Below are 15,325 nucleotides of genomic sequence, written 5' to 3'. Positions count from 1 at the left end.
TGCTTTGCCGCCCCGTCCCCCGGGGCTCGTTAGCGGCCGCACAAACAACCCTGGGGGGGCGCGGGCTGTCCCCAGAGCCACCCGGGGCCAGGGGGGCCCCAAGGGGAGGGGGCGTGTCCTCCCTAAGGGGAGACACCCCAAAATCAGGGGATGCACCCAAAAACGGGGAGCACCCAAAACAGAGTGGGGCACCCTAAATAGAGAGCTGCTCCCCAAGGAAGGAAGTGCACCCAAAAAAAGGAGCACTCAAAGGGGGGGGAGAGGGCACCCAAATGCAGGGGGCGCACCCAAACCAGAGGAATACATCCCAAAATAGCAGGCAAAAATAAAGGAGCGTGCAAAATAAAGGATTGCACCCCAAAAAACGAGTGTACCCGAAAGAGGGGTGCACTCACCGCCAAACCCAGGGCCTGCCCCGCAGAAAAGGGGGTGCCCCAAACCCCAAAGCAGGGGGGTTCCCCAATCCCGGGGCTTGGCGGTTCCCTAATCCCGGGACCCGGGGGTTCCCCAGTCCGGGGCTCGGGGGTGTCCCCGGAGCTCCGCCGGTGGGCGGGGCCGTGGTGGGGCGGGGCCGTGGGCGTGGTCCCGAGGCCCCGCCCCCGGCGGCGCTCAGCGCCATGGGCGAGGGGGAGCCCAGGTACGGAGGGGTTACTGGGGGCACTGGGGGGCACTGGGGGCACTGGGAGCGGGGCAGCGGCACCGGGCGGAGATGGGGGGCACAGGGCGAGGGAAGGGCTGTAGTGGGGGGCACTGGGAGGGACTGGAGTGTTACTGGGGCGGGAGGGAGCAGCAGTGACGGGACACCGGGGGTGTCACTGGGGGGCGGCGGGGGGTACCGGGGGGTACCGGGAGGCGGAGGGGCAGCAGTGGGGGGTACCGGGGGCTACTGAGGGCGGGTTCCCGGCGGTTACTGGGGACTGTGGGGCAGCGGTGGGGGGTGGGAGGTGGAGGCTACTGGGGTTACCGGGGGATACGGGTGGGGCTACTGGGAGCGCTGTGAGGTGCAGGAGGGGCTATGGTGGGGGCGCTGGGGGATGGGGGGGTCCCCGGGGGTGCGGCCGGGGTTTCTGGGAGCGCTGGGGGATGGGGGGGTCCCCGGGGGTGCGGCCGGGGTTTCTGGGAGCGCTGGGGGATGGGGGGGTCCCCGGGGGTGCGGCCGGGGTTTCTGGGAGCGCTGGGGGATGGGGGGGTCCCCGGGGGTGCGGCCGGGGTTTCTGGGAGCGCTGGGGGATGGGGGGTCCCCGGGGGTGCGGCCGGGGTTTCTGGGAGCGCTGGGGCCGCTCCCGGGGCATCGGGACCGAGGAGGGCACTGGGAGGCGCTGGGCAGGCTGGGAGGGGGGGGGGCTGCGGCGGCCAGTCCCGGCGCTGGCCACGCCCCCGGGAGCGGCCCCGCCCCTGGCCACACCCACGGCCACGCCCTGCGCCGGGGCCGCTGCGGGAGAGCAACGCGCGGGAACCCCGCGGGAACGGGACAGAGCCCCGGGACCCCCGCGGGAACGGGACAGAGCCCCGGGACCCCCGCGGGAACGGGACAGAGCCCCGGGACCCCCGCGGGAACGGGACAGAGCCCCGGGACCCCCGCGGGAACGGGACAGAGCCCCGGGACCCCCACGGGAACGGGACAGACCCCTGGGACCCCACGGGACCCCCACGGGAACGGGACAGAGCCCTGGGACCCCACGGGAACGGGACAGACCCCTGGGACCCCCGGGAACCTCCCGAGACCAAAGAGGAACCTCCCGGGGACCCCCACGGGACCAGGGTTCCTCCCGAAAACCCCCACAGGACACCCCCTTGGGGGTCCCCTCGAGTGACCCCTCCATGACCCGCTCAGGAATTCCCCCAGCGGGATCTGCCCCTCTGTGAGAGGGAACCCCCCGAGATCCCCCCGGGACCGGGACCCCCCTCAGCCCGGGTGTGGGTGTGGGCGGGGGTCCCAGTCCTGGGTGGGGAAGGAGATGGACCAGGTGGGATCCCCAGGTGGGGATCCCGGTGTGGTTTGGGGGTCCCAGCCTCGGGTGGGGATGGTCTTGGTGCAGGTAGGGGTCCCTGTCCCGGTGTGATTGGGGGGATCCTGGGGAATTCTGTCCCAGTGCGGGTGGGGGTCCCAGTCCTGGGAGGTTCCTGGTGTGGGTGGGGGTCCGGGGAGGCCCCGGGGCTGTTCCGAGGGGATCCCGTGCCAGCCTCCCCCAGCGTAGCCCTGGGGGTGGGGCGGGGGTCCCGGGGGTGTTCTGGGGGTCCCGGGGGCGTTCTGGGGGTCCCGGTGCCAGCCTGCCTCCCCCAGCGTGGCCCTGGGGGTGGGGCGGGGGTCTCGGGGGTGTTCTGGGGGTCCCGGGGGCGTTCTGGGGGTCCCGGTGCCAGCCTGCCTCCCCAGCATGGCGCAGCAGCTGATCAGCGGCGCCGGCTACGTGCCCGAGGACGGGCTCACGGCCCAGCAGCTCTTCGCCTGCGCCGATGGCCTCACCTACAAGTGCGGGTGACCCCCAAAACCCTCTGCCCTCCCTCAGCACCACCTGACCCTCACAGGCCCCTCCAGACCCCCCCAAGCACAGCCCGGCACCCCCGGGTGCCTCCCTGGGGCCACCTGAACCCCCAGGAACCTCCCAACACCCCCCAGACCCCTCCCCAAGGAAGCCCCCAAGTCCCCCCCATGGCAGCCCCAGGGAATCCCCACAGCGATCCCCCAGTTCCCCCCCAGAAGCCCCAGGGGGACTCCCAGGCCCCACCCCAAGAACCACCCGGCCCCCCTGCCAACCCCTCAGGAACCCCCAGCCCCCCCCGAAACCCTTCCAGACCCCCAGGAGCCCCCTGAGCCTCCCCAGCTCACACATCCCCCCTCCCTCGCTGCCTCCCCCCACCTCGGGTGCCCCTCCCAGGGGGTCCCTCAGGGGTTTGTTCCCCCCCGGTGGGTCTGGGTCAGTTTGGGGGGGCAGGGGGGTCCCAGCCCTTTGTCCCCCCACAGTGACTTCCTCATCCTCCCCGGCTACATCGACTTCACGGCCGACGAGGTGGTGAGTGACCCCCCAGGACCCCCCTGTGCCTCCCAAGATCCCCCTGGGACCCCTCCTGTGCTCTCCCCACCGAGGTGGCTCCCCTGGCTCTGGACCCCCCTGTGCCCCCCACCCTGGGGTGACCCCATCCCCCTCCTGGCCCCCCCCTGTGATTCTGTGGAGTTGGGGGGTGCCCATGGGGTCCTTGCAGGTTTTGGGGTGTGGGGGGGCTCAAGGAACCTCAGCCCTTAAGGGGGTGCAGGGTCCCTGTGCATTTGGGGGTGCTGGGAGGGCAGGGGGGTCAGTGGGGGCACCCCATTCCTCAGAGGGAACCCCCATGCTCCTCGAGGGGGCCCAGGATTTTAGGGGTGCTCCCCTCCCCCAGGACCTGACGTCAGCACTGACCCGAACCATCACCCTGAAGACGCCCCTGGTGTCATCCCCCATGGACACGGTCACCGAGGGGGACATGGCCATCGCCATGGCCGTGAGCAGGGGACACTGGGGGGGCTGAGGGGACATGGTCACCGAGGGGGACATGGCCATCGCCATGGCCGTGAGCGGGGGACACTGGGGGGACATGGGGGACACTGGGGGGACATGGTCACTGAGGGGACACTGGGGGGACACGGTCACCGAGGGGGACATGGCCATCACCGTGGCTGTGAGTGGGGTACACTGAGGGGACACTGTGGGGGACACGGTCACTGGGGGAGACATGGCTGTCCCCATGGCTGGAAGGGCACTGAGGGGGCATCCAGGGGGTTGTGGAAGTGCCTGGGGGTATCCCTGCCAGACTGGGGGGGCAGCCTGGGTGCTCGGGGGGCATCCAGGGAGCTGGGCAAGGGGGGCACTGTCCCCGAGGGCTGCAGGGGGGAGCAGGGGGGGAGCCGGGGGGCTGCAGGGGGGGCTGCAGGGGGGTGCCCACCCAGCTGGAGCTCGGGAACCCACGGCCCCCTTCCCCCCCCAGCTGAACGGCGGCATCGGCATCATCCACCACAACTGCACCCCCGAGTTCCAGGCCAGCGAGGTGCGCAAGGTCAAGGTGAGCCCAGGGGGACCCGCGCTGGGACCCCCCAGTCCCCTGGGCAGCTGCCAGCCGTGATCAGCTGGGGGCCATCAGCACCCGTTTGGGGGTCCCCTCGGTGTTCCCTGTCCTTGTGCCCCCGTGTCCCTGAGCTCCCCGTGTCCCTGTGCCCCTGGTGCCGCTGTCCCCCCGTCCCCCCGTGCCCCCGGTGACGGTGTCGCGGTGTCCCCAGCGGTTCGAGCAGGGTTTCATCACGGAGCCGCTGGTGATGAGCCCGGCGCACACCGTGGGGGACGTATGGGACGCCAAGGCCCGGCTCGGCTTCTCGGGGGTCCCCGTCACCCACTCGGGGCGCCTGGGGGGGCGGCTCGAGGGCATCGTCACCTCCCGCGACATCGACTTCCTGCGGGAGCAGGACAGGGCCACCCCCCTGGCAGAGGTGGGTGTGGGGCTGGGGGACAAGGGGGATGGGGGGACAGGGGGGACAGGAGGGACAGGGTGTGAGGTGTGGGGTGGGATGGGATGGGATGGGCGGGAGGTTGGAGAGATCGGAGTGGGAGCTGCCCATGGTGGCCCTGGGCCCCCCAGTGCGGGTGACAGTGAAGGTGACAGTGACACACAGTGCAGGTGACAGTGACAGTACCCGTGCCTGTGACAGTGCCAGTGCATGTGACAGTGAGAGACAATGATGGTGACAGTGCTGGTGGCAGTGGAGGTGACAGTGCCACTGACAATGTCAGTGCCACTACTGGTGACAGTGGCAGTGCCAGACAGTGCTAGTGCCAGCACCTCTGCCAATGCTAGTGACACGTGTCCCTGTGTCCCCAGGTGATGACCAAGCGCAGGGACTTGGTGGTGGCCCCAGCCGGTGTCACCCTCAAAGAGGCCAACGAGATCCTGCAGCGCAGCAAGAAAGGTGCAGGGGGGGCACCTGTCACCCCCTCAGTCACCTGTCACACTCCCCGAGTCCCCTGTCACCCCTTGAGTCACCTGTCACACTCCCCGAGTCCCCTGTCACCCCCTGAGTCCCCTGTCACCCCTGGAGGCACCTCCCTGTCACCCCGTGGGGATTCTCACAGCACCTGCCAGGTGTCACCCCCCAGGGGTCACCTCCATTCGGGGGCACCCCTGTGTCACCCTGGGCACCCCATAGGGGATGTCCCCTGTCCCTGTCCCTCCACACCCCCATCTCCTGGTGACATTGTCCCCGCCGTGTCCCCAGGGCTGCTGGCAGGGCCTGCACTGATGAGCTGGTGGCCATCCCCACCCCGTCCTTCAGGTGCCCTCCTTGTCCCTGGGGCCAGCGCTGTGTCCCCCATTCCTGTCCCGGGGGTCCTCCCCATGTGACCCCATCCCTGGGACACATCCCTGTCCCCGTGTCCCCACAGCCCCGCAGTGCCCTCCGCCCCCGGGTGACCCCAGGGCAGTGACACCAGCAGCGAGGAGCTGGTGGCCGTGGTCACCCTGCGCGCGGGCTCCCTTCGGTGTCCCCGCCGCGTCCCCGGGCCCGGGCGAGCTGTCCCCGCCTGTCCCCGCAGGGAAGCTGCCCATCGTCAACAGCCGCGACGAGCTGGTGGCGCTGATGGCGCGCACGGACCTGAAGAAGAACCGGGAGCACCCGGCGGCCTCCAAGGACGGGCGGAAGCAGCTGCGGGTCGGGGCCGCCATCGGCACCCGCGAGGACGACAAATACCGGCTGGACCTGCTGGTGCAGGCGGGCGCCGACCTCGTGGTGCTGGTGCGTGAACCCCGGAACCGGGACACCCCGAGACCGGGACACCCCAAAACCCGGGACACCCCGAGACCGGGACACCCCAAAACCCAGACACCCCGAAACAGGGACACCCTAAAACCGGGGCACCCTAAAACCGGGACACCCCGAAACCCGGACACCCCGAAACCCAGACACCCCGAAACCGGGACACCCCGAAACCGGGACACCCCAAAACCAGGGGCTGCGGGCGTGGGGGACCCCAAAACCCGGGGCTCCCAGTGCCAGGGGGCTGGAGGGAGGAGGGTGAGGAAGGGGACGGGGCTGGAGCTGCTGGGGCAGGGGGGTGGAGCTCGTGGTGTGGATGGGTCCCTGAAAATGGGGATAAGGGCACCCCAAAAAATGTGAGAGCCCAAAATGGGGGGGATGGAAAAGGGGAGACATGGAAATGGGGGAGGGGCAGCATCCCAAAAACGGGGGGGGGAGGATGGAGGAATGGGGCGGGGGGGGTGCAGGGGGGAACCCTAAAAATAGGGGAGTGGAGGCACCCCAAAAGCCATAGGACCCCAGAAGGGAGGGGATGGGGATGGGGATGGAGCTGCTTGTGCTGGTCGGAAGGCAACACCCCCTCCTCACTGAACCCCACCCCAACCTCCTGCCCCGCACCCCAAACTGGCCCCAGGACTCGTCGCAGGGGAACTCCCGGTACCAGCTGAGCATGATCCGCTACATCAAGGCCAAGTACCCCGAGCTGCAGGTGGTGGGGGGCAACGGTGAGACCCCAGCCCGGGGGGGCACGGGGGCACTGCCCGGGCTGCAGCCGGGGGGCAGGGATGGGGAAATGGGGCGACCCCAAAAGGGAGGTGGGGGAAGCGGGGTGGGATTTGGGGTGTCCCCTGCAGGGGTGAGGTGGATTTGGGGTGTCCCCTGCGGTGGTGGGGTGGATTTGGGGTGTCCCCTGCAGTGGTGGGGTGGGATTTGGGGTGTCCCCTGCGGTGGTGGGGTGGATTTGGGGTGTCCCCTGCAGGGGTGGGGTGGGATTTGGGGTGTCCCCTGCGGTGGTGGGGTGGGATTTAGGTGCCATTTTGGGGGGCTATTTTTAAGGTGCCCCCCTGTCATAGTGGGGCAGGATTTGGGAGGGTGGGGCAGGATTTGGGGTGCCCCTTTGGGGCTGCTGTTTTGGGGTGCCGTGTGTGGGGTGCAGCCCCGCAGTGGTGAGGAGGGGTTCAGGGTGCCCTGGGCACTGTCGGGTGCCATTTTGGGGTGTCCCCTGCAGTGGTGACAGCGGCCCAGGCCAAGAACCTGATTGACGCCGGGGTGGACGCGCTGCGGGTGGGGATGGGCAGCGGCTCCATCTGCATCACCCAGGAAGGTGGGTGACACCCGGGACCCCCTGGACACCCCTGAAGTGTCCCCATGGTGCCCTTCAGTGTGTCCCTGTACCCGCTGTCCCCCTGCCCCCATGTCCCTGTCCCCATGACTGTGTCCCTGTCCCTGATCCTGTCCCTCTGCCAGTGCTGGCACGTGGCCAGGCTCAGGCCATGGCTGTGTCCCTCCTGCCGCTGTCCCTGTCCCCGTGGCAGTGCTGGCGTGTGGCCGTGCCCAGGCCACGGCTGTGTCCCTTACAGTGTCCCTGTCCCCGTGGCAGTGCTGGCGTGTGGCCGTGCCCAGGCCACGGCCGTGTCCCTTACAGTGTCCCTGTCCCCGTGGCAGTGCTGGCGTGTGGCCGTGCCCAGGCCACGGCCGTGTCCCTTACAGTGTCCCTGTCCCCGTGGCAGTGCTGGCGTGTGGCCGTGCCCAGGCCACGGCCGTGTACCGCGTGGCCGAGTACGCGCGGCGTTTCGGTGTCCCCGTCATCGCTGATGGTGGCATCCGCAGCCCCGGCCACGCTGTGAAGGCGCTGGCACTGGGAGCCTCCACTGGTGAGGGCAGGGGGGGGATCAGAGGGGACACCCAGCACCCAGAGGGGGCACCCTGGGGGACCCCACAGCCCCCAGCCCACCCTGGGGATCCCACGGCCCCCAGCCCACCCTGGGGGGATCCCACAGCCCCCAGCCCACCCTGGGGGGATCCCACGGCCCCCAGCCCACCCTGGGGGGATCCCACGGCCCCCAGCCCACCCTGGGGGATCCCACGGCCCCCAGCCCACCCTGGGGGGATCCCACGGCCCCTAGCCCACCCTGGGGGGATCCCACGGCCCCCAGCCCACCCTGGGGGGATCCCACGGCCCCCAGCCCACCCTGGGGGGATCCCACGGCCCCCAGCCCACCCTGGGGGGATCCCACGGCCCCTAGCCCACCCTGGGTTGGGTTTCACGCCCCCCGCCCTGCCGGGGGGTCCCTGACGGCGTGTCCCCCCAGTGATGATGGGGTCGCTGCTGGCGGCCACCACGGAGGCCCCGGGCGAGTTCTTTTTCTCGGAGGGCGTGCGGCTGAAGCAGTACCGGGGCATGGGCTCGCTGGACGCCATGGAGCAGGGCCCGGGCAGCCAGAAACGCTACTTCAGGTACCCCGAGGGGCCGGGGGGGAAGGGGGGCCGCCCCCGGCCGCCCCCCCAGCCCCTGTGTGTCCCCGCAGCGAGGGGGACGCGGTGAAGGTGGCGCAGGGCGTGTCGGGCTCGGTGCAGGACAAGGGCTCCATCCACAAGTTCGTGCCGTACCTGCTGGCCGGGCTGCAGCACGGCTGCCAGGACCTGGGCGCTCGCAGCCTCTCGGCGCTGCGGTCAGTGTGGGCTCGGGGGGCTCCGGGGGCGGTTGGGGGGTCCCGGCAGCCCCCACAAACCCCCCCGGGCCCCCAGGTCCATGATGTTCACAGGGGAGCTGAAGTTCGAGCGCAGGACGGTGGCGGCGCAGGTCGAGGGCGGGGTGCACGGGCTGCACTCGTGAGTGGGGACGGGGCTGGGGGGGTTTGGGGAGGTTTGGGGGGCCTGGGGGGGAGGGGTTGGGGGCGCTGAGGGGGCCAGGGGGGTTTTGGATGGGTGGGGGAGTTTGGAGAGGGTTTGGGGGCTGGAGGCGTTTGGGAGAGCTGGGGGATTTGGGGGAGATTTTGAGTGGCTGAGAGTGGTTGGAGGAGGCTTGGGGGGGCTGAGGGGGTTTGGAGGAAGTTTTGGGGGGCTGAGGGGGTTTGGGGGCCGTGAGGGGTACAGGAGCTGGGGGGCTTGAGGGAGCTGGGGGGATATTTGGGGCGGGGGAAGGCACTACTTCAGATCCCACTCACAGGCCCCCCAGTTGCCCCGGTACTGGGTCGGGGGGTACCCCCAGTTTCCCCAGTGTCGGGGATGGGGGATTGGGGTGTGGGGGGTTCCTGTGCCCCCCCAGCCCCCCTCATCTTCCCCTCCCCCACAGCTTTACGGTTCTGCCCTGTAAGTACCTGCTCACCCCCTGGGATTGGGGGGTGGGGGTCCCCCTTTACCCCCCTTTATCCCCTCCCTGATGGACGGGGGGGCTGGGGGAGGGGGGACCCCCAGTCTCCCAGCCAGGATCTGGGGTTTGGGGGTCCCAACTCCCCCAGAAGGGGTTTGGGGGTTCCCTTTCCCCCTCTTTGACGCCCCCCTTGTCCCCCCAGTGCCGAGAGGCGGCTGCCCTGAGGAGGGGTCCCCCCGCGCCGGCGCCCCCCGCCCGGAGCCTGCGGGGACCCCCCCGGCCCCCCGACACCGGCGCTGCTGATGCTGCACTGGGACCCCCGAAATGGGGACAGCCCCAAGCCCCCGAGCACAGGGGGTGTGGGGGCCTCGGAAACCCTCCTGGACTTGGGGGTGCGGGGAGTCCCCAAATCCCCTCGGGGCACCTCAGGGGAGGGGAGTCCCCAATGCCCTCAGAAATGGGGGCGCAGGGACCCCCCAAAGGGTCCCCCGGGCACCACGAGGCTGTGGGGACCTCCCCAGCCTCTCCGGAGAGGGGGATGCAGGGACCCCACAACAGCCCCAATGGTGCAGGGGCACCCCAAACCTCTCTGGGACCCCAAACCCTCACTGGCACTGAGGAGCTTGCAGGGCCGTGTCCCCCTGTCCCCCCGGGTGAGGACAGGGGGACCCCTGCAGCCTCCAGGGGACCCCCAGCACTGCAGGGACGTCCCCAATGTCCCCGGGGTCCCCACAATGTCTGGGGGCCCCCCACGGGCCTGGGGCCTCCCGGCCTGGAGGAACCCCGCACTCGCTGTGTCCAGGGTGAGTAAAGTCTTGGAGCATCAGAGCCTGGCGTGTCCCTGCTCACTTCCCCGTTCCTGTCCCTGCGCCGGGCCTGTCCCCATCCCTGTCCCCATCCCTGTTCCATCCCTGTCCCCGGGCCTGGCCCTCACCCTGGCCCGGCCCTGGCCCTGTCCATGGTCCTGTCCCTGTCCCCTGTCCCCGTCCTTGTCTCTGTCCATGGTCCTGTCCCCCGGCGCGGTCCCCGGCGTATCCCTGTCCCTGCCGGTGGCACGGGGACCAGGGGACACACGTGGCACCGGGGGGGGGACACATGCCGTGACACAGGGTGGCACACATGGCACGGGTGGCACACACATGACAGGGGGTGGTACATGCTGTCACACCGGTGGCACACACATGACAGAGGGTGGCACACACATGACAGAGGGTGGCACACACATGACAGAGGGTGGTAAATGCTGTCACACGGGTGGCACACACATGGCACGGGTGGCTCACGTGGCACATGTGGCAAAGGTTGGGACACACCTGGCACACCTTGGCACACACCTGAGACCCCCCGGAACTGGGACCACCCGAATCCGGGACCCCAAATGTGGCACATTCCCAGAAGTGAGACCCCCCCCAAGTGTGAGACATCCGCCCCCCCAAATTTAGGACAACCCCCAAATACGAGATATTCCCCTCGAAAAATGTGCGACCCCCTCCCCTATGGAGGGCACCCCCAAAAGTGAGACCCCCTTCAAATGTGGGACATCCCCCCAATGTAGGAGGCCCCCAAGTGGGGGACCCCCAAATGTGGGACCAGTTCAAAGTGTGAGACCCCCCGAATTTGTGAACCCAAACATGTGCCCCCCGCAATGGGGGACCCCGTCCAAGAGGGGACCCCTCAAACATGGGACCCCCCTGATGTGGGACACCCCCCCAAACGAGCCCCCCCCCGCTGCAGCGGGGCCGCGCGGCCCCGCCGGGTCCCGGTGCCCGCGGGGGAGGGGCGGGGGCTGGGGCGGGGGGAGCCCGGGGGGCCCGGGGGGTGGGAGGAGGAGGAGGAGGAGGAGGAGTGGGGGGGGGCTCGGCCCGCCCCTCCCGCCGCTGCCGCCGCCGGGGCCGGGCCGGGGCTGGAGCCGCCGCCGAGGCCGGTGGGTGCGGGGGGGCGGGCGTGGGTTTGGGGGTGCGCGGGGGGCTGGGGGCGCACGGGTGGCCGGGGTTGGGGTGCCCGGGGTGCGGGGGAGGGGGCAGCGCCCGCCTGGGGCCCGATGGGCGCTGCTGAGCCGGGAGTGCGGGTGCGGGGTGGGGGGAGCTCGGGGGTGCCGGGGTTTGGGGGTGCGGGGCGTGCCCGGGTTGGGGTCTCCGGGGGGCGCAGATCGCGAGGTCCGGGCTGCGGGGGCAGAGGTGAGCCGGGTTTGGGGGTGCCGGGGGTTCGGGGGGCTTTGGAGGCGCGGGGGGGCCCGGGTGCGGGGGCGCCCCGGGGGTGCGGGGTCCGGGGGGGGCGGTCCCGGCCGGGGGCGGGGGTGGCGAGCGGGGGTTCGGGATTTGGGGGTTCGGGGTTCGGGGGTGCCCCCCCCAAACCCTCCCGAGCTGCGACCCCCCCCCCCGCGCCGCCCCCGCGCGCGCTGTCCCACGCACACGCGCTGGCACGCGCCGTCACGCGCGCGCACACGTGCGCACACGCACCCACGCGCGGGACGGGGGGGGGCGGCCGGGGGGGGCGGGGAGGACCCGGGGGGGAGGGGAGTGGGAGGGGGGGGTGGGGGGGTGTGCAAGGGGGGCACACGTGGATGTGCGGGGGGGGCACAGGTGGGTGTGCAAGGGGGGCATGGGTGGGTGTGGGGGGGCACAGGTGGGTGTGCAAGGGGGGCACGGGTGGGTGTGGGGGGGCACAGGTGGGTGTGCAAGGGGGGCACGGGTGGGTGTGGGGGGGCACAGGTGGGGTGTTTACGGGGGGCGGGGGCGTCTCAGGTGTGGGGCTGAGCAGTGCCCGTGCGCCCCCCCCGCAGTGTCGCTGTCACACGCGTGGGCACAGCGGCAGGGGGCGGGCGGGGGGGCAGGGCGCGGCGCGCGTGGTTGTGACCCACGGGTGACAGCGGCGCGAGGACCCCATCCTCGGCGGGGGGCTGGGGGCGCGGGGGCAGCAGTTCCGGGGGGTGGCGGCTGCGGGAGCGCCCCGTGCGGGGGCGGCAGTTCCGGAGAGCCGGGTCCGGTCCCGGTTCCGGGGGGTGCCGGGTCCCGGTGCGGGCGTGTCCTGCGCGGGGGCCGCGGGTCCCCGCGTGTCCCGCGTGTCACTTCGCATCCGTCGTCCCCGCGCCGCCGCCGCCCTGACGGGCGCGGTGCCACCCCGCGGCGACAGCCCCTGTCACCCCGATTAGGGACCTGGCGCGGGCGGGGGGAGCTCCGGGGGAGGGGACACCTCCGCACGCCCCCGCTGCGGCCCGCGGCGGGGGCGGCCCCGTGTGCCCCCCGTCCCCGAGTGCCACCGCGGCACCCGGGCTGCTCCTGTCCCTTCCTCGGGGGGCTCCTGTGTCCCCACAAGTGCTCCTGTCCCAAACCAGGGGTGGTCCCGTTCCCCCTGGGGTGGTCCTGTCCTCCCCCCAGGGGCTCCTGTCCCCACGTGCTCCGGTGTCCCCTCCGGGCTGCTCCTGTCCTCAGGCTGCTCCCGTCCCCTGTCTCGGAGCGCTCCCGTGTGTCCGTCCTTGCAGTGCGCCCGTCCCGTCCCAGCTGCTCCTGCAGCCAGGGCGCTCCTGTCCCCGCCCCTGGGGCACTCCTGTCCCCTCCTGCCCCTGTCCCATCAAGTGCTCCTGTCCCCTCCTGTCCCTCTCCCCGGGGCTCTCCTGTCCCCACAGATGCTCCTGGCTCTTCTGGCTCTCTCCCCCCAGGTGCTCCTGGTCCCCTCCTGTCCCTGTCCCCTTAAGTGCTCCTGTCCCCTGTCCCTGCCCCTGGGGTGCTCCTGCTCCCCCAGGTGCTCCTGTCCCCTCCTGTCCCTCTCCCCGGGGCTCTCCTGTCCCCCCAGGTGCTCCTCTCCCCCAGGTGCTCCTGTCCCCTCCTGTCCCTCTCCCCGGGGCTCTCCTGTCCCCCCAGGTGCTCCTCTCCCCCAGGTGCTCCTGTCCCCTCCTGTCCCTCTCCCCGGGGCTCTCCTGTCCCCCCAGGTGCTCCTCTCCCCCCAGGTGCTCCTGTCCCCTCCTGTCCCTGTCCCTTCAAGTGCTCCTGTCCCCTCCTGTCCCTGTCCCCCCAGGTGCTCCCGTGTCCCCCCTCAGAACGCTCCCTTGGTACGGGGGTCCGGGGTGACTCCAGGGTGCCGTGGGGGGGCTTTGGGGTGGGGAGGGGCTCTGGGGTGTCACGGGGGTCGTGGGGGGCTCTGGGATGCCGGGGTTGACGCTTCTCTCCCGTCTCCGCAGCCGCTCCCGCCGCCCCGATGTCCCCGCTGTCCCCCGTGGGGGGCGCGGCCGCCCCCCGCCTGCTGCTGGCGCTGCTCTGCCTGGCCGCCCCCGCCGCCGCCCCCCCGGCCCCCAGCGGCGCCCCCGGGACCCCCCCGGGGCCCCCCGCGCCCCACAGCGACTCCCCCGTCCTGTCCCTCAACCTCGGCCTCAACTTCAAGATCAAGGTGCGAAGCCAGGGGGGCCCGCGCCCCCCCGCGCCCCCCACGCCCCCGGGCGCCCCCAAGAGCCCGGGCCCCCCCCGGAGCGCCGCGCCCCCCACCCTGCCAGACCCTGGCGATGAGCAGGGCTCCGCCAGCCCCGCCGAGGAAGCGGGGGGCCCCCCCGGCCGCGGGGTCACCACCCCCGGCCCGGGGCGCCCCCGGGACAAGCAGCTGGAGCTGGACATCGCCATCGACCTGACCGCGGGGCTGGATCCTCCCCCGGGGGGCTCGGGGGCCGCCGCGCCCCCCACCAGCCTCGTGCGGGGCGCCCCCGGACGCCCCCGGTTCCTGCCGGGCCTGTCGGAGCTCGCCGGGAGACTCAGCGCCGCCGGTGAGTGCCCGGGGCGGGCCGGCCCCCCCCAGGGCCCCCCAACCCTGAGGGACGCCCCCAACACCTCGGTGCCCCCCAGGGTTCCTGTTTCCCACGGTGCCCCCCAGGATGGGCACTGAGGGGGCCAACGCGTCCCTGGAGCCGGACGAGGCCGGGAGCGGCGCGGAGCCAGGTGGGGGGGGCGGCTTTGGGGGGCGGGGATTTGGGGAGGGCCTGGGGGGCTTGGGGGGAGGGGGGGCTCTGGGGGTGTCCGGGGGTATGGTAGTGACTGTATTTAATGGGGTACTGGGAAAAGGGGGAGATCTGGGACGTGGGGAGATCCTGGGATTCGGGATGTCCTGGGTTTCGGGGGGGTCTGGGAACAGCGGGGGGGTCCTGGGATTTCGGGGGGTCTGGGGGAAGACCCTCTGGGGGGAAGGGAGGGGGCTGTGGGGGGTGCTGGCGCCTGGGGGAGCTCGGAGGCGGTGGGGGGGTTTGGGGGTCCTGGCGGAGCGGGGAGATCTGGGAGTTTGTGGGTGCCGGGGCGCGGGGGGGGCCTCCTGCACCCGGACTCATGGTGAGATGAGGGATGGGGGGGGTTCCTGGGTGACACGGGGGGCCCTGGGAGGAACAATGGGGGGTTCGGGGCGCCCCCAGGGTGTGGGGACCCCCTGCCCCCCTCGCTGACCCCTCCCCGTCTCCCGCAGCCCTCTCCCCCGGCCGCCAGCCCTCCCGGGGGGCCGCGCCGCCCCCCGCCGCCGCCTCCGCCTGCACCCCCGGATCCGCCTGCGGCTCGGGGGGCGCCGAGCCCGGCGGGGCCTCCCCCGCGCCCCCCTTCTCGTGGCCGCCCCACTTCCTGCCCCTGGGCACCCCCTGGCCCGAGGCGGCGGCGCTGTGGGGCGCGGCCTGGGGGGGGCACGTCTATGGGGCGGGGGCCGCCTTCGCGCTGCTGGGCGCGCTGGGGGCGCTGCTGCTGCTGGGGGCGCGGCGGCCGCCCCTGGCGCGGCTGCTGGGGGCGCTCCTGGCCGTGTCGGGCTTCGCCCGCGCCTTCCCGCTCTTCTTCGACCCCTACGAGCTGGGGGGGCGCCTGCCGCCCCCCGCCGCCCGCGCCCTCTTCGAGGCGCCCTTCCCGTGCCTGGGCTGGGGGCTGGCGCTGGCGCCCCCCGCACGGGGCGCGCCGCTGCTGCTGGCGCTGGGGCTGCTGCACCTGGGGGGGGTCCTGGGGGTCGTGGGGGCCGTGGCGGCGCTGGGGGGGCCCCCGGCGCTGCTGCTGCTGCCCCGGGCTCTGTTCGCGGCTCTGGCGGCCGCGCTGGCGCTGGGGGGGCTGCGGCGCTGCGGAGGCGGCGGGGGGCGCGGCAAGCGCGGGGCGGGGGCGCGGGCGGGGGTCCCGCGGGCCGTGGGCGCGGTGGGCGCGGTGCTGAGCGCGGGGCTGCAGCTCTTCGGGGCGCTGCAGGCCTGGGGCTGGGCCGTGACGCCCCCGCCGGGGCCCTGGGCCTGGTGGGGGCTG

At 72.4% G+C, this 15,325-nt stretch overlaps 1 protein-coding gene and 1 long non-coding RNA gene across 4 annotated transcripts; both read left to right on the top strand.

Annotated features, from left to right (window-relative positions):
- Nucleotides 1-547: 547 nt before the first annotated feature.
- IMPDH1 (inosine monophosphate dehydrogenase 1) lies at nucleotides 548-9,915 on the top strand. Of its 3 annotated transcripts, none has more exons than XM_063397221.1 (16): nucleotides 548-637; nucleotides 2,375-2,470; nucleotides 2,963-3,011; nucleotides 3,376-3,477; nucleotides 3,961-4,035; nucleotides 4,250-4,456; nucleotides 4,846-4,933; nucleotides 5,556-5,755; nucleotides 6,411-6,501; nucleotides 7,005-7,100; nucleotides 7,507-7,650; nucleotides 8,089-8,233; nucleotides 8,305-8,448; nucleotides 8,525-8,608; nucleotides 9,072-9,088; nucleotides 9,292-9,915. In XM_063397221.1, exons 1-16 carry the CDS (start codon nucleotides 618-620, stop codon nucleotides 9,390-9,392), a joined length of 1,659 nt encoding a protein of 552 aa, XP_063253291.1. In that variant the 5' UTR covers nucleotides 548-617; the 3' UTR covers nucleotides 9,393-9,915. The 3 variants fall into 3 exon arrangements, with proteins under 3 accessions (XP_063253291.1, XP_063253289.1, XP_063253290.1); XM_063397219.1 differs by having other exon boundaries at nucleotides 558-637; nucleotides 9,283-9,915; XM_063397220.1 differs by lacking the exons at nucleotides 548-637; nucleotides 2,375-2,470; nucleotides 2,963-3,011 and having other exon boundaries at nucleotides 3,474-3,546; nucleotides 9,283-9,915.
- Nucleotides 9,916-13,726: 3,811 nt separating this feature from the next.
- Nucleotides 13,727-14,652, top strand: LOC134549423 (uncharacterized). The gene is made up of 3 exons (XR_010080102.1): nucleotides 13,727-13,839; nucleotides 13,919-14,011; nucleotides 14,526-14,652. It is a non-coding gene; the product is annotated as an uncharacterized LOC134549423 (long non-coding RNA).
- Nucleotides 14,653-15,325: the final 673 nt, after the last annotated feature.

This window comes from Prinia subflava, chromosome 4 (assembly GCF_021018805.1).
Source record: "Prinia subflava isolate CZ2003 ecotype Zambia chromosome 4, Cam_Psub_1.2, whole genome shotgun sequence".
NCBI lineage: Eukaryota > Metazoa > Chordata > Aves > Passeriformes > Cisticolidae > Prinia > Prinia subflava.
Note: the sequence above shows the minus strand (reverse complement) of the source record. Positions and strands in the feature narration are given on the sequence as shown.